The sequence below is a fragment of the Mobula birostris genome, chromosome 5 (genome assembly GCF_030028105.1).
Source record: "Mobula birostris isolate sMobBir1 chromosome 5, sMobBir1.hap1, whole genome shotgun sequence".
NCBI lineage: Eukaryota > Metazoa > Chordata > Chondrichthyes > Myliobatiformes > Myliobatidae > Mobula > Mobula birostris.
The window spans coordinates 193,179,564-193,206,546 of NC_092374.1; the positions used below are offsets into that span (position 1 = coordinate 193,179,564).

Below are 26,983 nucleotides of genomic sequence, written 5' to 3' on the forward strand. Positions count from 1 at the left end.
GGTCTGGCACATCATTGTGGGCTGAAGGGGCCTGTTCCTGTGCGTTACTCTTCTATGTTCTAAACTACTTTTGATAATGCTATTTACATTGTAAATACTCTACAGGATGTTATTTATGTATTTATCCACATTTCATTCCATATCATTACATCAACATCTAACTATTTTTATATCATACTTTATTCTTTAGAGATTTTGAACACTGTTGTTTTTCCCTGTTTCATGTCATGCCGCCAAATTCCTGATACATATCAATGAACAGTATATGGTTGATCCAGGCAGAAAGCATCCTGTCTGGATGTATAACAGCTTGATATGGTAAAGGCGCTGCAGATGACCGCAAGAAACTGCAGAGAGTTGGGGACGCAGCTTGCAGCATCCCTGGAAACCAACCCCCCCCCCCCCCCCCCTCCATTGACTCCTCACTGCCCCACTAAAGCAGCCAGCATAACCAAAAAGCCCACCCAGCCTGGGCATTCTGCCTTCTCTCCTCTTGCATTGGGCAGAATTTACAAAAGCCTCAGTATACATTCCAGTAGTCTCAAGGACAGACTGTTGCTGCAGGTCTGTTGAAGGGTCCCATAGTAAGAGAAGATGGACTCTTGGCCTCACAATCTACTTCATTATGATTTTTCACCTTAATATCCACCTGCGCTGCACTTTCTCTGCAGCTGGCACACTTTATTCTGCTCTCAGTTATTATTTTACCTTGTTCTACCTCAAAGTTCAAAATATATATATTACCGAAGAATGTATACTTTATTCAACCTTGAGATTTGTGTCCTTATGGGCAGCCACAAAACAAGGAAACCCAATATAACGCATTCAAACAAATGAAGACCTTTGAATGTCCATTGTGCAGAGATTTAAAAAAAACAAATCTTGCAAACAATGGAAGCAAGCAAATAGCATTCAGAATTGTTCATGAAAGTGAGTCCCGCCTGTTGGTTGCAGGCCACAGCCTCAGTTCAGTACAGAAATGAGTAAACCTCATGGAGCAGTGAGCTGAACCAGCCCATCCCTCCCTTCTAGCTCTGACACACTGACCTTTTCAATCTAGCCAGGGGCTTAAATCATAATCCACATGTTATGATCGGATCTGTGTGAACAGTATACAAGACAAGCTTTTATTGTATCCCCAGTACACGTGACCAGAGTTAAAAATACACTTGGACTCTGATGTTAACTGTCCTGTGCTATCACCAATTGATCTGCCACCTGTCTTCAGGAGTTTTGGCCCGCTTATGATCAGGACTCCCTCAAGGTGGTGGGCCAGCAGTGCTAAAGCACCACCTCCCACTGGTGAGCTTAAAGACTTGGCATCTGCCTCTATCAGTCACTTCCATCCAACAGATAGTCTGCTGTTCAGGTGTCTATGCAACTATTGAAGGGTTTGCAAGATATGTATACACTGTCTGACTATCTGCCCCTCTGGACGTACTTGGTTCACACCCATGCTGATCCTTTCTCTGCTGCCTCAGCTACAGCCCTGCTGGTTGACTTGATCTCTCTTCTAGTGAAGCCAAGGTCACGCAACCACTTCTGGAAAGTGAACGCAATAAATCCACGACAGCCTACTTCGAATGGATAGCATGAGACCTTCCACCCTCTGTCTCTGCACTCTGATCTTAATTCTGCATACTTGGTTAACTTGAGCTCATGGGCTTCATCGATGTTGTCTTCCCAGGGGAGTGTGAGTTCACCAATAACCACTTCTCTACTGGTGTCAGACCATACGATTATATCTGGACGCAATGTGGTGAAAGCTATTTGCTCTGGGAAACTGCCTTTCTCATCCAGGTCGGCCTTGACACACCAATCATTGGCGAGGAAAGTATGCTTGATCGTGAGCCTGCGCTGTACACCCTTGACTTGGAGCCTTCTTTCACAAATGATATGCGATGTTCTGTGCAGTGTGGGGCACGAGATAAGTTGTGCTGCAGTACTCCCTGCTCAACCGCTTCTGTCACAACTTTGAGAACGTTGTTATGTCTCCAAGTGTACATGCCGCTGGAAAGATTGACTCTGCATGCACTCAAAATATGTTGAAGTGTTCCCTTCTCACCACAAGCAGCACACCCGTCTGTCTTATCTTCATACCAGGTGCTGAGGTTGGCAGGTGTTGGGAGCAGATCGTACGCTGCTCTGCATAGAAAAGAAATGCGGAGCGATTCCACCTGCCACAGAACATTCCAAGATAGATGTCGCTGTTCAACACTTTCCCACCAGGTCCAAGCCTCTTGTTTGGCCAGGCCAGCTGTTTTAGCTAACCTCTTCTCCTCTTCTACCTCTCGTACTTCTTGTGTTACAAGCTCACGGCGCTCCTTACCTGTAGAAGATGACCACCACTTGTGGGTTGTCCACCCAAGTCCCTGACGGCCTAGCTGGATAGCCCCAACTGTCTCCTTGTGCTTCAATCTAGACTCTGCCTCATCAACTGCTACACGGGCTGACCACTTCCTGCCTGATCTCACATCCAGCTGGGTGTTCTTGATGACAGGGTTTTTTGAGTCTCGAAGCATCAAGAATGATCTTACCTTGGCAACCTTGACCTCTTCAACGAGGGATTGCACTGGGATGGTAAGCTTTGTCTGGCTACTGTGGATTGCAACATTGGTGAGACTGCTCGGTACTCCAAACCACTTCTTCACATACTTGGTGATCTTCCGTTCCATTGCCTCAACGTGGGACATTGCCACTTCATAGACAGTTCGGACATAGACATTATCCGTGGCATCAGTCCGTACTGCAAACACCACAACTTCAATTTGCCAGGCAAGCCACACTTGTCAACAGACATCAGACCTCTGCTCATCTGTTCTCCTGTCTCTTGAACCCTCTTGGTGTCTCTCAGCTCCTCTGTGTACCAGCGCCCGAGGCTCTTAACTGGTTGGTCCTGAATGGATGGAATCTCCTCTCCACAAAGGGTGAAATGAAAGTCAACCAGCTTTCCTCTCCTAAGAACAAGGCTCCTTGACTTCTTGTTCTTGAACTTCATTCTTCCCCAATCTATTAGCTCCTCGAGTCTAGATAGTACATTTTCCACTGCCTCCGTGCTGGGACCCAAAAGGGTGAGATCTTCCCCTCCGCCATCAAGTACGACACCTGGTCCCACTGATTCTACAGCCCTCACAATAACCTCCATGGCTAACACAAAAAGGATGGGTGAAATCACACATCCCATTGGGATTCCAACATCCAAGCTCTGCCACCAGTTGTAAACTGCTGAGTGGAAAACCTCATCCAGAAATCGTTGTAGTACTGCACAACAAAGTTCCTCACCTTAGCAGGAATCCATAGGAATTCAATAATAATAAACAATAATAATAATAACAATAATAAACCAGTTCCAATTCCAATATCAAACACAAGCAAATCAACCTAGTTTAGACAGAAAGCATGGTGCATGGGCGAGGTGGATGGCAGGGCCTATTTCTGTGCAGCTTTGCTCTTCGACTCCTTGACTGAAAGAGTTAACACAAGAAAAATTGTTTTTGAAATTTCGTGATTCTCAGTAAATCGCTCACAGCCAATTGAGCAACACCTCTTCATGCCTGGAAAAATCACCAAACATCCTGAAATCTGCACATACACTGATTTCCTGACATACCACATTCTTCTGTTCTATTTCTGTCCTTGTTTTTCTTTCAGTAACAATCCACTGCCTTGTCTAAAGGGATCAAGACTGATGGTATAAGAGATTATTTTATGTATCTTGATGCTGGAGCATTGCCCAAGTACCATAATTGACGCAAAATACCTGCGATCAGTGAAATATTCACTCTGAACTGTTGCTTTGAGATCCACTATCTCTCTCCTTCCAGTCCACGTCCTAAACATAAAAATAGCAAAGTTGTCCTGATGATTACAGCTAGTTTTGGAAATTCTGCATTTTCCCAATGCCCCCCACCCCCATCATTTTCCATCATCTGCCCAGTCCTATCCTCCCCATGACAGGACCTCACCACCGATCCCTCAATATCATCAATCAACCCCATCCCCTTCCAGCTCATAGAGGTTGCTAAATTCTTGATTCATACATGCAACAAAGGGTGCAGGGAGGAGACAGGAGAATGGAAACAGTTGATCACAATCCATGGCGGGTAGAGAAACTGAGCCAAAATTCCCTGTCTGAGATCCACTGTCAGAACTGCAACGCTAACCCCAGCTTCTCCCTCCGCAGATGCTGTCTGGCCTGCTGAATGTTTCCAGCCATTTTATTTCAGAATTCCGGCATCTGTTGTTGTGTTCTACATTTCCTGTTTCTTTTTTTTCCTTCGTGCAAGAATGTAGATTAGCTTCATTTTATCTCGTGTATCTCCAAACATCGAAAAATACAGTGAATTGCATCATTCGCGCCAATGACCAACACAGTCCAAGGATGTGCTGGGGGCAGCCCCTAAGTGTTGCTCTGATTCTGACGCCATCAATGCATCCACACAGCTTACAAACCCTGACTGTACTGTTGCAATCCAAAGGAAGTTAGTTCATCATTTTTGCAACTGGAATTGATTGTCAGCTGATCTTCTGTCCCTCGTCAAGGTCAAAGTTACGTTCATTGCCCTCTGTGCAAGTGCATACATATAAATGCAATGGAAAGCTTATCTGTGGCAGTACCACAGGCACATAGTATCAGAGGCAAAACATCCATGATAAGAACCTAAACAAAACTAATTTATGCAAGAAAGGACTCAATTTAAACACTATATAAGTCCATTGTAGTGTAGAATGGTCATAGATAACATTGTTATGCTGAGATAGTGATTAGGGTTGTTTTGGTTAGTTGAAGAATCAGAATCAGAATGAGGTTTATTTCCACTGACATGTCGTGAAATCTGTTGCTTTACAGCAGCAGTATAAGGCAATACTTTAAAAATCTCTTTAAGTTACAATAAGACATATAAAAAATAGAAATAAGTCATGCAAAAATAGAGAGCAAAACGTGAGGTATTGATTACGGGTTCATGGTCCAGTCAGAAATCTGATGGTGGGGAGGTAGAACGTTGTTCTTCAGCCTGCAAGAACTGAATGGTTGAAGGGAGGCAGCAGTTCTTGAACCTTGAACCAGGCTTCTGTACCTCCTGCCTGACAGTAGCTATGAGCAGATGTTATGGCCTGGATGGTGGGGATCTATGATGATGGACGTTGCCTTCTTGAGTGAGCAGCTCATGCAGACACCACTGATGGTGGGGAAGAATAGGATTCACTGGGCAAAATGCACTACTCTCTTCAGCTTCTCAAATTCCTGCACATTCGAATTGTCGTACCGGACTTTGATGCAACCAGTCAGGATGTTTTCAACAGTAATCAGACGTCCAATTTCAGCCACATTCTCCACCTCCTGGTGCTTTTCTAACTAGTCATAAGCCTCACTCTTTTGGTTGTTCTGATGGAAAGCCTGCTTCTGTACGCCCTCCAGGCTTTCGGAAACATGACCATGAGGGATGAGGGATGAAGTGGTTGGCCATTACAACATACAGTACTGGGGCTCATGGAGTATTGAGTAAGTGTCCTCTGTAAGGTCAATATAAAAGCCCTATGGACATAGTTTAGGTAAGAATTCCAAGAAAGTCAACCTCACTGGAGGGGCTTCCTGTGTCATCCACTGGGCTGGAAATCAAGTGTACCTAATTGTAATTTTTTAAAAGTTATGTGAATTGTTTCCATGGAACCAACATGGTTCAGAAAGGCCGGCGAGATTACATGTTCTGTCGCCTGAGAGGTCGCTACTCAAGTACACATCTCAGCATGCTTTGGGTTCAGGGCCCTAAAGCAGTCCCTCCAGTTGGGTGAGTCCTTCACATGTGGATACTTTGCTGTTAGTTATTGCTGATGGTGCTCCTGGCCTGTTCTCTCCACATCGGAATAATCCAGTGCAGGGTGGATGGCCACCTTGTTGGGCACATCTGCCCTACGGCCCAGGATCTCCCAGTGGCCAGCCATTTCAATTCCAGTTCCCATTCACTCACCGGCAAATCTGTCCACATCCTCCTCCACTGCCAGGTTGAACGATTAGGGGAACAGAAGGTCATACTGCCTTGGCCTTCTCCAGCCTGACAACATCAACAGTGACTTCTCTAACTTCTATTAACCTCCTGCTGGCCAGAAGAAACCGCAGTCTGATCAAGGACGGGGAAGCAGGTGAGCCAGTTGTCTTTGTTTCCCCTGTTTTGTGGACTCTGAACAGTTTCCTGCTCTTGGATAATCTAATCAGAGCAACTGAATGTGGGCATAGGAAGCTTCAGGTAATGATCTGTTAAACCTGAGACCATTCTCAAACAAATAGCCATTTGTAATGTAAAGGGCATGGACTCTGAACTGATCCTTGATCTGGGACAACCTAATCAGAATAATATACCTGAGACCATTCCCAGAGGAGTAGATGCTTGTTTTGTAAAATGCCAGACCTGCGATCGGTAATCTCATTAGACACTGTCTGGGTTGCCTTATTTAAGTGGTTTGGACCAGTCAGAGTGTAAAGACACAAATACACAAGGCTGGGATGGGCAGAGCCATGAAACAATGTTGGCTGCAGCCCTGTACAATGACCAGTAAGAAGGTGACCCAGGTAGGTCAGGTGACCTTGAGCCAATGGGATAGAGATCCAATGGTTCAATTGACGAGGAACTCAGGAGCTCAAACACGCAGGGGTGATAACTCTCCAGCAGCCAGAGACCAACCATCGTGGATAAGGAGGACCCCACGGACACGTAGAGATCAGGACCACGAGGAACGCCTGGCCAGCGCGGACTCTTTTCCCGGGTAATATCCTTTTCTATTCATTGACTGTTCATGGACTGGCAGGGAATTCTAGTAGAGTGCACACAGAGAGTTTGTGAACCCACGTGCTTGTAGTTGAAACAATAGAAGTTACTTGTCGGTAACTACAGGTTCTTTGTGCCTCACTGATCATTATTACAAGAGGTGATTCTTGTAACAGAATTGGCGTCCCTGGGTGGGCTCGAGGATAAACCTCTTTGTTCAGTAGGAGACTCGAGTCGGACCACGTGGGTGAGGTACAGAGATCTGGGACTGGGTAGTTAGCAGTTACCGACCCAGGATGAAGAATCCAAGAAATCCCGCGAGTCCACAAGACGTGGATTGTTTTGATTGGAGGGGATGCTTCCAGCCATATGTGTTGGGTAAGTGAAGGGAAAACTGCTGGTGACGCTCTATGGAAAATCGCCCAAGGGAATCTGTCGGGCAGAAAGTTTAAACAATTACAAAAACCAGTCACAGTTGGTTGTCTAATTGAGGATTTGATAGAATTATGACAAAATGCTAAAGCAGAACGGCATAGGTTAGAATCGGAAAACCAAGGTCGGCATAACGCTGAAGCGGAGCGAGATAGGTTGGAAGGAAAACACAAAAGGCTCCAAAAGGAGGTAGAAACACTTAGGGAAAGGGTTACTGATTTACAGGGTCAAAGAGTTACAGACTTGATGCATATGAATCAGTTTCAGTTGAAATGTGAGAAATTACTTAAAGAGAAGAGTAAACTAGAGGAAGCAGCTGCACTGGTGAAGGATGAAGTGGAAGGATTAAGGAAACAGTGCAGTGGTTTAAAGGCGGCTATGAATGTGATTCAGAAATCAGCACAGAAAAGGACGAGTAACGCTGGAGATCATGCAAAGTGCTTAAAGCAGATTCAAACCTGCAGGACCAAGTTGTAACACAGCAAGGAATAATATGTGCTTTTGGATCTGAAAAAGGGGAGGAAGGTGAATATGGAGACATTGATTGGCATGATTTCGCTGTTGAAGCTACTAGATACGATTACAATAATTACGAAACACCATTTCCCGAGGAACTCCCACCGACACCCTACCAACGACAGCCGGTGCTACCGTCTGCACGATTGGCACTGCTAGTTACTATCAGAGAGAGAGAAGCAGGGGGAGCAGATCAAATCAGAATATAACACACACCACACCATTCGGGGTACAGCAGCTTAGAGATATTGCTAAAGATATTGGGACATGTGTGCTCAGAGACGATCCTCGAGAGATTTTCCAAGCAACTAGTCATCAGGGAATAATATATGGCCTAGACAACTCTGAGGAAAGGAAATTGACTATAATGTGTTTACACCCAAATATACACTCAGCTTTGCCAGATATACAACAACATGGTGGGGGAACACGTGAGGATCTGAAAAACTGTTATGGGAGTTAACAGAGGGGACCCAGTAGATGCCCTAAATGTTACCAAAGGAGAGTTGAACATCCCATTGCACTTGCATCCCGTTTCTGGACTGTGTTCCAAGGGGTTTATGGGACAAAATTAGAGTGGGACCATTTAGGACCAGAGACATCAAATAGATGGTTAAGGACTCTGGTGTCTCACTGTACCGATGAATCTAAAAAGGCACTAGAAATGTTTGATCCTTCTGAACCCACACATACTGAGGCATGGGTACTGAGGAAAACGTGTGGAGTGTGGGAAAAGGAGATACAAAGACCATCTAAACTCTCTAATGGGAAGGTGATGCCTGTTAAAAGCCAGGCACCTGCCTGGTGAAATGAGGGTAGGAGACGCACCCTGAGGACCTCCTTGCCACACCACCAAGGGGCAAGGAAGGGCAGAGGAAATGGAACACCGTTGAAGACGGGAGAAGGGGTCATCAGTGGGGGTGGGAGAGTTCTTGCCAAAGAAGTAGGCTTGAAGAAGGAGCTGGCGGAGCCATTCCCATTCTGACATGTCTATCCACGGCCTCCTCTACTATAAAGATGAAGCCACACTCAGGTTGGAGCAACAACACCTTATCTTCTGTCTGGGTTGCCTCCAACCTGATGGCATGAACATTGACTTTTCTAACTTCCATTAATGCCCCACCTGCCCTTTGTACCCCATTCCTTATTTATTTATGATTTTTTTTCTCTCTCTCTCTTTTTTCTCCCTCTGTTCCTCTCACTATAACTCCTTGCCCATCCTCTGGGCTCCCCTCCCCCTTTCTTTCTCCCTAGACATCCCGTCCCATGATCCTCTCCCTTCTCCAGCCTTGCATCCCTTTTGCCAATCAACTTTCCAGCTCTTCCAGTTCCGTCCCTCCCCCTCCAGTCTTCTCCTATCATTTCGGATCTCTCCCTCCCCCTCCCACTTCCAAATCTCTTACTAGCTCTTCTTTCAGTTAGTCCTGACAAAGCCCGAAACATTAACTGTACCTCTTCCTGTAGATGCTCCCTGGCCTGCTGCATTCACCAGCATTTTTTATGTGTGCTGCTGGTATTTTAATATTCGGTCTTTGTGTTGCAATTCTACATCAAGCAAGAGCAAGTTCATCATTTCCTACCTTAATTCTCCTGTAGATGACCTATAAGCACTGAAAACTGCCCATGTCACTGTTGTGGTTTAGATGTGAGTTAATGAATACACTTTAGAGAGTTACAATTAGATAAACAAGTCTTGTGGTCAGGGTGCATTCTTCCTGTGTGTGTGTTTCCTCTGGGTGCTCCTGTTTCTTCCCACAGTACCAAGACCTACCTGTTAGTAGGTTACGTCATTGTAAGTTGTCCTGTAAATAGGCCAAGGTTAAATTGGTGGGCAGCTGGGCAGCACGGCTCAACAGGCCAGAAAGGCCTGTTCCATGCTGTATTGATAAATGTGTCAGAGAGATGTATTCGCAGCCTCCACGCCATTCCTACAAATGAGGCAACCGAAACTGGATACAATACTCCCTGTGTGGTCTAACTAGATTTTTATAGAGCTGCAACATTACCTTTACCTTTTGAAGTCAAACCCTTGACTAATGAAGGCCAATTATTACATCTCTTTTTAACCAACTTTAAGGTGGATGTAGAAACTTGATCATAGAAACACTAAATCACTATTCCTATTTTGTACTATTTTATTTAGAAATGCAGAAAACCTACAGCACAATTCAGGCCCTTCGGCCAACAATACTGTGCCGAACATGTACTTACTTTAGAAATTACCTAGGGTTACCCATAGCCCTTTATTTTTCTAAGCTCCACGTACCATTTATTGTAACTTACTAATTTTTGTGCTTTGCTCAGCACTTCTGCTGCACAATAACAAAAGTAATGACTTTTTCTCAGTGTAATAAATCAGATTCTGATTCCTGTGGAAGAACCCAGATGGGCTATGTTTGCAAATAAAGAAAGAATCACCTATTCAGTTCAGATGTGAAGTGAAATTCATAAACATGAGAAAGACTGTAGATGCTGGAAATCCAAAAACTACACACACACACACACACACACACACACACACAGCCAGAGAGTGGGGAATCTGTGTAATTCATTGCCACAGGCTGCTGTGGAGGCCAAGTCATTGGAAATATTTAAGGCAGAGGTTGATAGATCCATGATTAGTCAGGGTGTGAAGGAATACTGGGAGTAGGCAGGAGATTGGAGTTGAGAGGGAAAATAGATCAGCTGTGATGAAATAACAGCAGACTCAATGGGCCAAATGGCCTAATTCTGCTCCTATGTCTTATAGTCTAAAATGCTGGAGGAACACACAAGGTCAGGCAGTAGCTATGGAAATACATAAATAGTCAACATTTCAGGTCGAGACCACCCTTCAGGATTGAGAAGGAACAGGGAAGCTGCCAAAGTAGAAAGGTGGGGTGGAGGGAAAGGAGGTTAGCTGGAAGGTGATAGGTGTAGCCAGGTGGGTGGGAAAGGTCAAGGACTGGAGAAGAAAGAATCTGATATAAGAGGAGTTTGGACTACAGGAGAAAGGGAAGGAGGAGGGGACCCAAAGCTAAGTGATTAGATTAGATTATGAGGACACGCAGTCCTCTTTTATTGTCATTTAGTAATGCATGCATTAGTCATAGTCATAGTCATAGTCATACTTTATTGATCCCGAGGGAAACTGGGTTTTGTTACAGTTGCACCAACCAAGAATAGAGTATAAATATAGCAATATTAAGAAATGATACAATGTTCCTCCAGTGTGATATCACAGAAACACAAGACAGACCAAGACTTAAAAACTGACAAAAACCACATAATTTTTTTTAGATTATGAGAACACTCAGTCCTCTTTTATTGTCATTTAGAAATGCATACATGCATTAAGAAATGATACAATGTTTCTCCAGAGTGATATCACAGAAAACAGGACAAACCAAAGACTAACACTGACAGAACCACATAATCATAACATATAGTTACAGCAGTGCAAAGCAATACCATAATTTGATGAAGAACAAACCATAGGAACAGTATAAAAAATGTCTCAGAGTCCCTGAGTTGATAGCAAGTGGCAAGAGGGAGAAACTCCCTGCCATAAACCTCCAGGCACTGTAAACTTGACGATGCCTTGAAAGCAGCCGACCACAGCCAACACTGAGTCCGTCCGTTGAAAACTTCGAGCCTCTGACCGGCCCTCTAACACCGAGCACCGAACAAAAACTCTGCCGAGTGCTTCGACCCCAACCCCAGCCACCAGCAACAGGCAAAGCCGAGGATTTGGGCCCTTCCCCTCTGGAGAATCTCGATCTCACAACAGCAGTGGCAGCGAACTGGGCATTTCAGAAGTTTCTCCAGATGTTCCTCCATGCTTCTCATGTCTGTCTCCATCAAATCAGAATTGTGCACAGCATCCTACTTACAAATATGATATCATTCACCGGAGAGGCCGAACGCGCTGCATGTCGTCACCGTCTTCTCCTCTCTCCCAGCCATTCTGATAGGCAGATGAGAAGAGGTAGTGGGTCAGGGTGATGATAGACAACGGAGGGATTTTTTTACTAGAAGGAAAAATCGATACTTATGCCATCAGGCCAGAGGCTACCTGGATAGAATATAAGGTGTTGCTCCTCCACCCTGAAGGTGGCCTCATCTGGCAGAAGAGGAGGCCATAGACTGACATGTTGGAATGGGAATGTGAATGTGATTTAAAATGTCTGGCCACTAAGAAATTCCACTTGTGACAGACAGAGCAGAGGTGCTTAATGAACTGGTTCCCTAATTTATAACTGGCCTCACTAATATAGAGGAGGCCACTTCGTGAGCAACAGACACAATAGATTAACCCAGAAGATTTGCAGGTGAAGCATTGCCTCACCTGGAAGGACTGTTTGGGACCCTGAACGGAGGTGTATGTGCAGGTGTAGCACTTAGTCCACTTGCAGGGTTAAGTGCTAGGAGGGAAATTAATGGGGAGGGACAAATGGACAAGGGAATTGCAGAGGGAGCAATCTCTACAGAAAGCGGAGATGGGGGAGGTTGCAATGTGTTTAGTGGTGGGATCTCTTTGGAGATGGCAGAAGTTGCAGAGGATGTTGTGTTGGATGTGGAGGCTGATGGGGTGGTAGGTAAGGACAAAAGGAACTCTATCATTGTTAAGGTGGCGTGAAGATGGAGGTGAGCACGGATGTTCAGGAAATGGAGGAGATGTGCGTGAGAGCAGCATCAGTAATGGAGGGAGGGAAGTGCATTAGGGTTCTGTGAAGAAGGAGGACCTGGAATGGAAAGCCATATTCTGGGAACAGAAATGGCAGAGGTGAAGGAACTGAGAAAAGGGAATAGTATTTTTACAGGAGATAGGATAGGAAGAGCTATAGTCAAGATAACTAAATCAATAGGTTTATAGAAGATGTCTGTTGTCAGTTCCTCTCCAGAGCTCGAAACAGAGAGATCGAGAAAGGGGAGGGAGATGCCAGAAATGGACCAAGTGAATTAAGGGCAGGGTGGAAGTTAGAGGCAAAGTTGATGAAACTGAGGAGTTCGCAATTGATCAGCCATGATCACAGTGAATGGCGGTGCTGGCTCGAAGGGCCGAATGGCCTACTCTTGCACTTATTGTCTGTTGTCTATTGCCTTTCATTGGGAGGGTGTTGGTTTTGTGCAATACTATTTGTCAAAGGGTTATTACATAGCTTAAGGCAAGAATAGGTAAAGCCTTGACAAACAGGAGGTGAAAATTAGATCAGGCGTCTTCTCAGGCATTTTCTGTTTGTTGCTCAGGATTTTCAGCATCTGCAGAATCTATGACTGTTGTAATGAGAGGGCAGATGGGGCTGAGGCCGAGTGTCCACTTACTGCCCTCCCCACCAAAAATGTTTTATGGTCTTTTTAAGCAACGAGCTACTTCATTAGAAATACTTGAGAATCGCAGCTGCAGACTTTGTGTTTCAATCAGGTCACGGCTTGAGTTCCTGCTTTATGGCTGTCTACAACGACAACCAAAGTAAGCTGCTTAATGCTAAAACATTCAGGCTGTAACTTGCTCTGACATTTCCTAGGCTTATTTCCAGAGCTTATTCCCCGAAACGAAGTATGGAAAATAACATGCTGTCTCAAAGCTGATGTGACAGGAGGCGGGACAGCTCCATCAAAGGCACCCAATCGGACAGCGAGAGCTGAAAAAGGCGGGGAACGGCTAGGCGATAAATTGCCCCGCGTCCACTGGAAACCTCAGAGCACAGATGTTTTTTTCTCTTTCTCCCGTTGTTGTCTAGTTACGCCCTCCTCAGATCCAAGAAGCCATGTGTAGGGGCTGCCGCTACCCCCAGCGAGCCTCCATGGTCCCCGGGCTCTCGCTGGAGTACAGGGACGACCCATTCCTGAAGAAGCAGAGGGGCATCGAGCCGGAGATCTTCACTTTCCAGCCAGTCGCACCAGTCAAGGACCGTGCGTCGGTCAGTGGCCGGAGCCCGGGAAAGCGTCGAGCTGTTAAAGTCCTCTATCCGGCGCAGGTAAGTGCCCAGCTCCTCAGAAGATGTTAAATTGATCTTAACCCCATCTCAATCAATGTCCAATGTGCACTGCCCTTTAAAACTGAGCCAGCCGCTTAGTACTTCAAGCAACCGGCTCCTAAGCCGATTGTAGGTGCTAAGCTGGCGCGCATCTGCACGTCAGGATCAAAACTAAAAGAGAACTCACTTGTAAGATTAGGTTGATTTTGTTATAAATAGATGTGGGCTGTTTGTATCGGCTGCGAGTGAGGGAGAGAGTGGAGGAGGGGAATGTCAGCATCCCCTGTTTCTATTTGATTCCCTGCTTCAAGACTCGCAGGAAATACCGATGTGGGAAGGGGCGGGGGTGTAGAGCAAAATAAACGGTAAACGTTCTCCCAAGTGTCCGCATCTGGTAGTGAGGGGGACAGACTTGGATGCAGACTTTCCTCAGTCACTTTATTCGGGCGATAGGGGTGGAGGGGAATGGCAGTTTGCAACTTGGAGCTTGGACCAGTTCTCCCTGGCATTCTCCATCCGTCCCCCCCCCCCCCCGCCCCCACCCCCTTCCACACTGGCTCTGGTTATTTATCCCTGAACCAATGCCCCATTCAGGAGTTGTTTGTGGGAACGGAAACGGGAGATCTGATGGTTACTGATCGTGTAAAACTTTGAGCGCAAATTTTGCCTGGTGCAATCGCGATTATGAGCAGAAGACGGAACATCCCCAGTTGACTGTAAAGAGCGTTGAGTTGTTGAGCCATGATAAAATGCAATAGCAATGTTGATCGTTTCTCTTATTCATCTGCAGGTCAGAAAGTATCTCCCACCGGAAAAGAAGGACTGGGTAAAGAGGATGTTTTTCCTGTTCCTGGCCATTGTCCTGCTCCAGGTGTACGAAGCCACAGAGGGCAACGAGGAGCTCGCTGCTCCGGCGTCACCAGGCGACGTGACTCCGTTGTTGCCTACTAACAGATCCGCCCTGCTGCTGCCAAACCTGCCCATAACGGGGACTGAAACCAGCCCGGCCCTCGGGATCCCACGCGCCAGCCACGTCTGCGGATGGAACGGGTCGTCCCTCCACCAGGGCACTGCCGGGGATCTTCCCGATCAGCGGTGCGTCGTCTTGGACCTCCGTGAGGTCAAGAGCGGGGACGGCCTGAACTCCGGTTTCCTTGCCCTGTGAAGAGACGAGGCCGGCCTCAGTCGCTTGGGAAGTTTGACTCGGGCTTTCCTCGCCAAATAATATGAGCCACGGTGTCAGCTCGATCGCCAGGATGCGCCGCTAGCAACCTAGCGAGGGGAGGTAGAGGTGCCTTTCCAGGTCTTGTCAGGACTTGGGGCTTGAATGTGGGGGGCCACTCCCTGTTGGACTTTGCAGACGGAGGAGATAACTGTTAAACGTCGACCACGTTTACTTATTCGTCATTTGCAAGGCTACCCCGCAGCAATTCTGGGGCAGTAAATGCCACCTAACCTGTACATTAAACATTATATATTTATCTAATATTTTATTTATGTGCTTGCTGTGTAAGCAACATTTGTTTGACTGATGGAAATATAATGTATTTTGAAACACAATCTGTTCAGGTCTCGCTTTGAGAACTTGTTTGTAACTTCATTCACAAAAGTTTAAACCGTATTAACTGTATGTTCTATGAACACATGACAATAAACTATTATTGGGGAATATCTTGTCTTATGGTTTTACTAATAGGCAATGAGCAACTTTTTAAGTAAGTTCAATGGTAATTGCAATGTTTGAAGCGTAACTTTGGACAGAACTGCAACATTTTAATATTCTGTCTTTGTGTTCCAATACTGTACAACAGCAGGAGTAGGTTCATTATTTTCCACCTTAATTCTTCTGTAGATGACCCATAAGCATTGAAAACTGCCTGTGTCACTGCTATGCTTTAGTTGTGATCTAAAAAGTACCCATTTGTGAGTTACAAGCTGGAATCTAATTGAAGAATTTGAGTAGTTTTACATAGAATAATGGGTTAGAGTTCTTGAGTTGTAGAAGAACAGAACAGGCCTGTCAGTTCAAAGGTTCCATTTAATTTCAGAGAATGTATACAATAGACAACATGAAATTCTTACTCTCCACAGACATCCTCAAAACAGGGGGAAAAAAAACTCAGTGAATGACAGAAAAAAGCCCCCTGCCAGCCTCCCATGCACCAGCAGCATCAGCCATACCCCTTTCCACCCTCATTCTAATATAAAGCATCAGTATTCCCACCAATCACCATGCAAGCAACAGCAAAGGTCACGAGAGTACATCAAAAACTAACTGTTCACTCCAATGTTTTCGACATCCCACAGGCACCGTCCCTCACTCACAAGGGACAGACAAATATCACTCTTTCCACAGGGAGAGAGCAGACATACAGGCATTGTTTCAATATCACAGTTCAAAGCATCAGTTTTTATTTTGAGTTCCCTGACTTGAGAATCGGCAGCAAACTCTCCATTGCCATTTTCAGAGAGTGATCAGATTTCTCCAACAGACACTCACACTGTCTTTGATGTTCCAGCTCCCACTATACTTCAGTTCATGACACTGGCAATAATTTGTCAGACTTCAGGCCAAACCCGGACATATTAAAACGTGGCCAATCTGCGAGTTCCAAGAGCAGCCATGCAGAACCGTAGTTTGAATGCCGCTGTAGATCAAAGATCCCAACAGGACCGCACAACACCATGAGAAAGCAAAATAGAGACATCACAGTAGGAAGAATTTAACCACATTGTTGGGATGTCCAATATAAACAGCTCTACAATCAATTTAACCCTTCTGTCTTACATAGCCCACAACTCTCTGTTTTTCTTTCATCCCTCTGCCTATTTAAGAGTCTCCTAAATGTCCCTATTGTACCAACCTCAATCATCATCTTCAGCAGTGCCTTCCCGGCACCAACCACCCACAAGCAAAAAAAAAACAACCTCAGGCATCAAATACCATCAAAGGACTTGGTAAATGTTGTTACTGATCTTGTCTCCATCAGGTCCAGCTCATTCCAGGTAACCACTGCTCTTTGTGTGAAAAAATTATCACTCAGACTCTCTTTAACCCTGCGCTCTCTCATTTAAACCTATGCCATCTAGTTCTAGTCATCCCTATCATCCAGTTGTAGTCATTCCTGTTATCATGGAAAATAGACACTGGCTGTCTACCTTAAAATGTATATAAGTTTATCCTGTCATCTCTCAGTGTCCTACACCCCAGGCTAAACAGACCCCCCTCCCATCCAATCTCTCCTCATAACTCAAGCCCTCCAATCTAACATACACGTGACTCTGTTCTACACTCTCTCCATTGTAACCCCATCTCTTCCTGCTGTGCAGTGACAGAACTGCACACAAGACTCCAAGTGCTGCTTTGTACAACTATTATAAACAATGCGTCATTTGTTGAAGCTGAGTGTAAGTGCTGCAGGCTGGCATCTGGTGGAATAGCAGATACATGGAGTGATCTCAAGCTGGTATGTAATACAGGGGTTCAGGGGTTTATATATGAACTAATTGATCCCTGGGAATGAGAACAGGCTGGAATACAATCCAAGGATTTAGGGCATTGATATATAAATTAATGAGTAACAAGGAATGAGTTACAGGCTCGGATCTAATACAGAGGTTCAGGCATTTTTACGTATAGAATAATGCACCCCTGGCAGGGAGTCACTGGTGTGGATTGGTCCAGGGTTTATCTCATAAATGGAATAAAAAATTGCCTGAGAGTGAATTACAGGCTGGAATTTAATCCAGGGGTTCAGAGGATACAATATGGCATAACGGACCGCCAGGAGTGAGTCACACTGGGGTCTGATCCACAGATTCAGGCATTGTATATATAGAATTATCTTCTCCAAAGATCATCACCTTGTTGTGGTAAAGAGGCTTGTGAGTTCCTGAGATCCAGAAAGTGATGCTGTCTGGAGATTAGCCATCTGGTGCTTAGCTCCTGGTAGGATCACCCATGGCGGTAAGGTCAAAGGGGAAGGTTCAGGCAGGGAGCAATCCAACCAAGACCTCACTGATGGAGCTGGCAGAAGATGATGACAGCGGTGAAGGGGCAGGAAGGCTGCAGCAATGAAGGATCCACAGCCGTCTTGCATTCCATGTCACAGGTCCTGACTCCGATCTGTCAAAGACCATGTGGTTGCTGGCCGTGCTCATCCTCTCCATGTTAAACAAAGTCATGCATGGGTTTTCTCCTTTAATGGAATCCATCCTAACATCTGGAACCCCTTTGGAGACCATTGTACTCAACTCAAGTGATCACGTTAGTACTATGTGTACAGATTCATGGACCCCCAAGAGTGAATTACAGGCTGGAATATAATCCAGGGGTTCAGATCTTTTATATAAAGATATTGGATCCCTCAAGGTGAGATACGGGCTAGAATCTAATTTAAGGTTTTGTGAAGATTAATGAATAGCTTGGAGTAAGTAACAGGCTGAAACCATATTGAAAGGTTGGGATGGTTTATATATGTATGGATGTCAGAGGGCATTGAGAAGGGCATGACTGTCAGTGGCCAACCTGCAGTGGAGAAGTGAGTTCCAGGATATGAAAACCACCCCGACATAATTTGCTGTGAGAAGGGAGTGAAATTCAGTCACCGTCGACATGAACAGATGGGATAACATGAGAGAGTCCCATCCTGTCACAGAGTAGTTACAGTACCAATGTCAATGGCCTTCCATATATTGGCGAGACTTGACGCAGGCTGGGAGAATGTTTCGCTGAACACCTATGCTCTGTCTGCCAGAGAAAGCAGGATCTCCCAGTGGCCACACATTTTAATTCCATGTCCCATCCCCATTTTGATATGTCTATCCATGGTCTCCTCTACTGTCGAGATGAAACCACACTCAGTCTGGAGGAACAAAACCTTATATTCTGTCTGGGTAGTCTCCAACCTGATGGCATGAATATTGACTTCTCTAACTTCCATTAATGCCCCACCTCCCCTTTGTACCCCAAACCCTTATTTATTTATTATTTTTTTCTCTCTTTTTTCTCCCTCTGTCCCTCTCACTGTAACTCCTTGCCCATCCTCTGGGCTCTCCTCCCCATTTCTTCCTCCCCAGGCTTCCCGTCCAATGATCCTCTCCCTTCTGCAGCCTCGTATCCCTTTTGCCAATCAACTGTCCAGCTCTTGGCTCTATCCCTCCCCCTCCTGTCTTCTCCTATCATTTCGGATCTCCCCCTCCCCTTCCCTCTTTCAAATCTCTTACTATCTCTTCTTTCAGTTAGTCCCGACAAAGGGTCTCGGCCCGAAACGTCGACTGTACCTCTTCCTAGAGATGCTGCCCAGCCTACTGCATTCACCAGCATTTTTTTTATATGTGTATTGCTTGAATTTCCAGCATCTGCAGATTTACTCGGGTTTGCGATATTAAAATGCCGCCGGTCTGTCCAAAATTAGGCTTCAAAACATTGCAATTACCATGGAGCTTATTTTAAAAGTTCCTCATTGCCTATCAGTAAAACCATAAGGTAAGATATTCCCCAATAATAGTTTATTACCATGTGTTCACGGAACATACAGTTAATATGGTTTAAACTTTTATGAATGAAGTTACAAACAAGTTCTCAAAGCGAGTTTTGAACAGCTTGTGTTCCAAAATACTTTATATTTCCATCAATCAAACCAAAGTCGCTCGCACAGCAAGCACATAATAAAATATTAGATGAATAAATAATAGTTAATGTACAGGTTAGGTGGCATTTACTGCCCTAGGATTGCGTATGCTGTGGGGGGTAGTCTAGTAACTGACGAAGTCTCAGCGTGGTCGAAGTTGAACAGTTACTCCCTCTGTCTGTCTGCAAAGTCCTGCAGGGAGTGCCCCCCACGTTCAAACCCCAAGTCCTGGAAAGATTCCCCCCTCCATCTCCCCTCTGAGTTGCAAACGGTGCTTCTTGGCGATCACGCTGATCCCGAGGGCTGGGCTAGCGGTGGCGCCAGCCCCCGGCATGGGCAGGTTTGGCAGCAGCAGGGCGGATCTGTTGGTGGGCAACAACGGTGCCGCCGCAACAGCGAGCTCCTCGTTGCCCTCCGTGGCTTCGTACACCTGGAGCAGGACAATGGACAGGAACAGGAAAAACATCCTCTTTACCCAGTCTTTCTTTTTCGGTGGGAGATACTTTCTGACCTGCAGATAAATAAGAGAAACGATCAACATTGAGCCATGATAAATACAATAGCAATAATTCAAAACTCTTTACAGTCAACGGAAGATGTTCTGACTTCTGCTCATAATCGCTAAGTTTGCGCGCAGAAAATTTCCCACAAACAGCAATCATCAGATCCGCACGCCTCAATGGGATATTGGTTCAGCGGTAAGTAACCCGAACAGCGGCGGGGAAGGGGGTGGGGCGGTAGCATGGAGAATTGGCCCAAGCTGCAAACTGCCACCCCTCCCACCTTTCCCTCGAGCAACGTGCTTGAGGAAGGTCTGCACAATTAGGCCACTCGGCCCCCTCCAATCCCGGAGACTGACACTAGGAAGGACCTTCCCCGTTCACATCTGAGCGAGTCTTGGAGCAACGTGACCAAACAGAAATAAGAGGGGCTGACAATCCTCTCCTGCAGACTCCCCTTCACGCCCTCTCACTCCCAGCCAATACAAACGGTCCAAATCAATCTACCTTAACTTGCAAGTGGCTCCTCTTTTAGTTTTGATCCTGACATGCAGATGCACCCCTGCTTAGCGCTTACAATCTGCTTGGGAGCTCGCCGGATAAGATGGGGTCGGGTGCTTGAAGTACTCAGCGGCTGGCTCCGATTTAAAAGGGCAGCGCGCATTGCTCATCGATGGAGATGGGTTTAAGATCATTCAATGTCTTCTGCACTCCGCTTCTCTTCTTCTTTGCATACCATCCAGACAGATTGTGCCATTCCCAAGTGCATGAATGCATTTAGGTATGACCTGCTTGGATGGCGAGCAGACTAAAGCTTTTCACTGCATCCCGTACGTGGCTACAATAAACCTATCTGCCTTCATTGGGTCCACAAGACATGGGTGCAGAATTAGGCCATTCGTCCCAGCTCTGCTTCGCCACTTTATCATGGCTGATTTTTTAACCCCCCCTCGACGCCATTCGTGGGCTTTACCCCCGTAATTTTTGACGCCCTTGCGAATCAAGTCTATTGATCCCCGCTTTAAATATACCCAAGGAATTGTCTGTGGCGGTGAGCTCTACAGCTATACCACCCCTGGCTGAAGAAATTGCCCATTCACTTTAATTATCTGCAGCGTGGCATTAACAACTAATACGATGAGGTACGTACACGACGGGCTGAATGGCCTCTTGCGTAAGGGGAGATGGAGGCACTTACCTGCGCCGGATAGAGGACTTTCACAGCTCGGCGCCTTCCCGGGCTCCGGCCACTGACCGACGTACTGCTCTTGACCGGTGCGACGGTCTCGAAGGTGAAGATCTCCGGCTCGATGCTCCTCTGCTTCTTCAGGAATGGGTCGCCCCTATATTCCAGCGAGAGCCCGGGGACCATGGAGGCTCGCTGGGGGTAGTGGCAGCCCCTACACATGGCTTCTTGGAGGATGTACCTAGAAATCTGCTGGGGTCATCTATCGTGTCTGGTTCTCTCAATGCACCCGCCTCTACGTTGGAGAGACCCATCGTGAATTGAGGGATCACTTCGTTGAGCAGCTCTGCTCCACCATCCACAAGCAGAACTTCCCAGTGGCCAAACATTTTAATTTCCATTCCCATTCCCGTTCCAACATGTCTGTCCATGGCCTCCTCTTTTGCCAAGATCCGGCCACCTCAGGGTGGAGGAGCAACATATTATTTTTATGTCTGAGTAGCCTCCAACCTGATGGCATGAATATCAATTTCTCCTTCCAGTAAAAAAAATGACCCCCCCCCCATCGCTTCATCTCTGACCTTTTACCTCTTCTCATCTGCCTATCATTTCCCTCTGGGTCTCTTCTTCCTCCCCTTTCTCCTATGGACCACCCTCTTCTCCTATCAGATTCCTTCTTCCCTAGTCCTTGACTTTTCCCAACAACGGCTTCACCTTTCACCTTCCAGCTAGCCTCCTTTTCCTCTCCCCACCTTCTTATTCTGGCTGCTTCCCCCTTCCTTTTCAGTCCTGAAGAACAGTCTTGGCCCGAAATGTCAACTATATATTAATCTCCATAGATGCTGCCTGACCTGCTGAGTTCCTCCATCATTTTGTGTTGTTAAATTCCTTGCTGATTAGATTTGATGCAAACATGCTGCATTTCATCGTATGTATTAATGTACAGTAACAATAGAGCTTATCTTTAAAATCATTTTTCCACAGCCTCTGGTAGATAGTTACAAGCATTCACATCCCTTTAAGAGATGAAGTTTCTCCTCCTTGAATCACCTTATCGAGTGCACAGTTGGGGCATTGACTACCCAGCTCACTTATTCAAACATATAGGCAAGCATAAGGAAAGTTCGATCAATAACAATTTAAATAGCAATTTAGACCCTGATCTAGCAGCTTGTGGGGTGCTTTATTCTATGTGGAGGCAACTGAGAGAAGGTTTATTTGGACTGGTACCTGGAATGGATGTGCTGGTTATCCTGTGAGGAAATGTTGACAGGGTAGTCTTGTATTCACTTGAACAGCAATGTTATTCTTAACCTGTGCTGCCTGCTCTGGGAGTACATGATAGGACAGTGTGAGGTGTGTTTTTGTCTATCTTGAAGCTGTCCAATACTGTCTTCTTAACATTCAGACCCAGTAACCAGACTGATTACAATCGAGTCCAGACCTGTGTCGCTGAAATTAATTGCTTTGCTTGAGATTCCTTCTGACTGTGGCTGTGCAAAATCAGCTTCAGTCAAGCAGCAACACACACAAAATGCTGAAGGAAATCAACAGGTCAGGCAGCATCTATGGAGGGAAGTGAACAGTCAACATTTCAAGCTGACAACCTTCATCAGTTTGGCTAGATTGGAAGTATTGCATTCAGTTCTGGTTGACCCATTATAGGAAGGATGTGAGGCGTTTGGAGAGGGTGTAGAAAACTTAATACCAGAATGCTGCCTGCTATAAAGGGAAGGTGACAACTGGGTCATTTTCTCTGAAGTGATGAAGGCTGAGGGGAGATTTGAAAGAGTTTCATAAAATTATGAGAGGCATAGTTAGAGTAGACAGACATTATCTTTTTTTCCCAGGGCTGAAATGAGGACATGCATTTAAGGTGAGGGGGGTAAGTTCAAAGCAGATGTGCGGGGCAAGTGTTTTGCATGGCGAGTGATGTGTGACAGGAATGCACTGACAGGGATGGTGCTAGAGGCAAATACAATAGTGGGGTACAAGAGATTGTTAGATAGGGACACAGATGTGTTGGAAATTGAATGATGGGGACATCTTGTAGTCAGAAGGGATTAGTTTAGTTGGGCGATTCATTGCAAAGTTAGTTCAGCACAACATTGTGTTCCTGTGCTCTACTGATCTTGGAGTGTATACTCATGCACCTCCCTGAAGTATCATCGGGATTCAATTAGTTGTCCAATAGACATGTCCAGACTCTGAGAGACGATCATAAATACAGAAGATTCTGGAGATGCTGGAAATCCAGGGCAACACCCAAACGCTGGAGGAAATCAGCAGGCCAGGCAGCATCCACGGAGGGGAATAAACAGTCAACGTTTTGAGCCAAGACCCTCCTGATGACCCTCCCTCTGAGGGAACTCTGCTGTGTGATTTACTCTGTGTGACTTTTGTCCTTCTTGACCCTCTAATGTTAAAAGTATGGTCTTGCCCCTTATGGGCAAGGATTTGATCTTGTTTCCAGGACCTCTGGACAGTGGAGCTCAGTGAAACCCAGGTTTTTGAAATCTCCAGCCAGACCCTGATACGTAGTGCTGCACTTTCGATCCTTCATTGAGATCATCTCCCCTGGTCTGCTATATCAGGAGCATTGCACACATGGTGCCTTTAGCATTGTCAAGGACCCCTCCCATCCATCCAACAATCTCTTTGACCCCCTAGCATCAGGCCAGACCATTAGGACAAGGACTTTTCTGATAGAAACCAGCTTCTTCCCCTAGGCCATGGAACTAATGAACTCCTTACCACCACCCAGGTCTCATCATGCAGGAATCACCAGTAGCATTATGCTATTCACATTTTAACGTGTCATAAATACTCCTTATGGTAAAGGTCAATCTTCAGGAATATATGTTATTATTTGTTAATTTATTTGTGGTAATATTACTATATGTATTGTGTGTGAGTATGTGTACTGTGTTGTACACCTCGGTCTGGAGGAATGTTGTTTCATTGGCAGTACATGTGTACATGGTTGAATGGCCTCTACCTACTAACCCACCCCACTATTACTTTATAATTTCCTGTCAGAGTCACCTTATGTACAGACACTCATGTACCTAGTGTCACTTCATGGACAAATAGTCAATCGATGTTTATAAGCTATCTTATGTATTTATATTTATTGTGCTTCTTAATTTATTATGTTCTATTTGTGCTGCATCAAATTCAGAGTAACAATTATTTAACTTTTCTTTACGCTTGTGTACTGGAAATGACACTCAGCAGATGAGGCAGTATCTATGGAGCGGAATAAACAGTTGTCATTTTGGGCCAAGACCCCTCCAATGACCCTCCCTATGAGGGAACACTGCCATGTAATTTACTCTGTAGGTCTCTTGTCCTCCTTAATCCTCTAATGTTGGAAATATAGTCTTGCCTTTTACCCCCGCTAGGATTTGATTTTGTTCCCAGGACCTCAGTACAGCGGAGCTCTGTTTTCAAAATCTTCAGCCAGGCCCTGATACGTGGTACTGAACAGTCACATCCTTCACTGAGATCCTTTCCCATGTCCTGATATTTCTTTGTTCTGGCAGATCACCTTCATTTCAGTGGCAAACAGCTGGGTTGGTTCTCCTCCAGTTCCAGTGAATAATATGGTTCATTTTCCGAAGTGTTAATGGAATTTTCTTGTCCCTGGGGAATATTTACGGAGCATGCTCGCCAGCCTCAGCCTGTTGCTTCAATTCAGAAAAAATGTCTCAGCTTTTTAATTTGGACTTTAATCTTTCTCTTGTGACACAGGGATGATTCCTCCTTCATTCATTGAATGAAGCTGCCCTTAGGTCACAGAAGAACAGATCCCCTACTTTGCCACCAAACTCTTGGTGGACTGAGACCTCCTGGCAGCCTACACAACGGGGGCAACCTGAATGACTTTCCCCCATGGTATTGTTATCAGCATTGCTGCCTCTCGTGTGAAAGAGTGGAGGTCAGTTTCCCCCGGGAGGACGATGGGGAAGTTGTGATTGTGAACAATTTTGGGCTCCATATCTGAGGAAGGATGTGCTGTAACTGGAGAGAGTCCAAAGGAGGTTGACATGAATGATCTCTGGAATAGAAAGTGTGGATTGACATTATGTTAACAGAAAGAAAATAGACTGCTAAAATTAGTGGGCCATTCTCAAATTGACAGGATCAGAATCCTTTATTATCGCCAAGTATGTGGACACATACAGGGAATCCGATGCTGGTTTCCCTGAGCTCTCGCTGTACCAATGGTCTGCTCTGAGGCACAGTGCTAGAGATGCTAAATCCGTGACTCAGAATGAGAAGATCAAGTATAATATATCCAAGTTTGCTAACAAGATCCAGCTAGGTGACAGTGTATGAGGAGAAGATGGAGAGGTGGCAATGGACAGACTACATGAAAGGTAGAGAACAGTTTCATATGAAGGAATGTGAGGTCATTCACAATGTGGACTACTTATCATTTAGGTAATGAGATGTTGCCGTTCAGAGGGACGTGGGTGCCTTTGTACACAGATCATAAAAGGTTAATGTTCTCCAATTAGGAAGACAAGCAGTATGATGTTCTTTGTTGCAAGAGGATTTGAGTGTAACAATAAATCAGGTTCAGATTCATTTATTTATCACATGTGCATTGAAACATGGTGAAATGCATTGTTCACATTAACATGCCGCACAACCTAATGATGTGATGGGGCAGCCTGCAAATGTCGCCACGCATTCCAGCACCAATATAACATGCCCACAATGCTTGGCAGAACAGCACAGAACACAGAGACTAAAACAACAGCAAAACAAGCCCTGTTCCTCTCTCCCATTCACCTACTGTACACAGTCCTCCAACCCCAGGGCAGGCCAAAGTCAGCCTGCAGCAGACTTAGGGATTCATAGACACTGGGCTTCAACTTCCTCAGTGGACTTGCAAGAGACCTGCAGACCCAGGTTTCTGCACCTTCCAGAGTGCGATCGACCCTGTAAGATGCTCTATTACAATCATACATGGTTCTGGTGAGATCATTCCTGCAACATTATGTGCAGGCCTGGTTTCCCTTACGCATAAATTATATAACCGTACTAAGGGGAGTACAATGAAAGTTTGACCGACCGATTCTTGCAGTGGTATGCTGGTGGGGTCCATTCTACAAGGGCGCTTAAGTGGACTGGTATATTAGGAATTTGAGATTTGGGTTGTCACCTAGGAAACTTGTACAGATGTACTATGGAGAGCATTCTGCTTCACTGTCTGGTATAGGGTGACTACTGCACAGGATCGTAAGAAGTAAAACTGGTCAGCTCCATCTTGGGTACTAGCCTCCATAGTATCGAAAACATCTTCGAGATGTCTCAGTAAGGTGGCATCCATTCTTAAGAACCCCCATCATCTAAGACATGCCCTCTTCTCATTGTTACCGTCAGAAAGGACTACAGAAGCCCGAAGGCACACACACTCAGCGATTCAGGAACATCTTCTTCCCTTCTGCCATCCGATTCCTGAATGGATATTGAACCCACAAACACTAACTCACATTTTTTATGTTTTAATTTAGCTATTTAACACACATATGTACACTTACCGTCATTGATTTACTTATTTATTTTTTGTTCTATATTATCATGTATTGCATTGTACTCTGCCATTAAGTTAACAAATTGCATGATATGGGGTGATATTAAATCTGTTTCTGATTTTGATATGCTCTACATTCTTTCTCAAACATGCAACATTCTTCCAGGATGGATGTGAGGCGAAGAAATCTGCTGGCTGGGGTAACTAGAACCACAAGTCACCAGCTCAGAATATGACGTCTCCCATGCAGGACTTAGGGAAGCAGACATTTCTTCACCCAGAGGAATGGCGAATCTTTGGGACTTCTTATTCAAGATGAAAGAGATCGGGACATTTATGGGTATGAAGCGAATCAAGGGAAACAGGAATTGAGCAGGAAAGTGGTATTGAGGTCAAAGGTCAGCCATGATCATGTTGAATGGTGCAACAGAAGCGAGAGGCCGAATG

The 26,983-nt window shown here is 45.4% G+C and overlaps 2 protein-coding genes across 2 annotated transcripts; one reads left to right on the top strand and one right to left on the bottom strand.

The window, feature by feature from the left end:
* Positions 1-13,409: 13,409 nt before the first annotated feature.
* Positions 13,410-15,333, top strand: LOC140197406 (radiation-inducible immediate-early gene IEX-1-like). Its single transcript, XM_072257363.1, has 2 exons — positions 13,410-13,672; positions 14,463-15,333. Exons 1-2 carry the CDS (start codon positions 13,463-13,465, stop codon positions 14,835-14,837), a joined length of 585 nt encoding a protein of 194 aa, XP_072113464.1. The 5' UTR covers positions 13,410-13,462; the 3' UTR covers positions 14,838-15,333.
* A 3,843-nt stretch (positions 15,334-19,176) lies between these two features.
* Positions 19,177-21,213, bottom strand: LOC140197407 (radiation-inducible immediate-early gene IEX-1-like). The gene is made up of 2 exons (XM_072257364.1): positions 21,004-21,213; positions 19,177-19,816 (listed from the first exon to the last, which is right to left on the bottom strand). The coding sequence occupies exons 1-2, from the start codon at positions 21,211-21,213 to the stop codon at positions 19,520-19,522; spliced, it is 507 nt and encodes a 168-aa protein (XP_072113465.1). The 3' UTR covers positions 19,177-19,519.
* Positions 21,214-26,983: the final 5,770 nt, after the last annotated feature.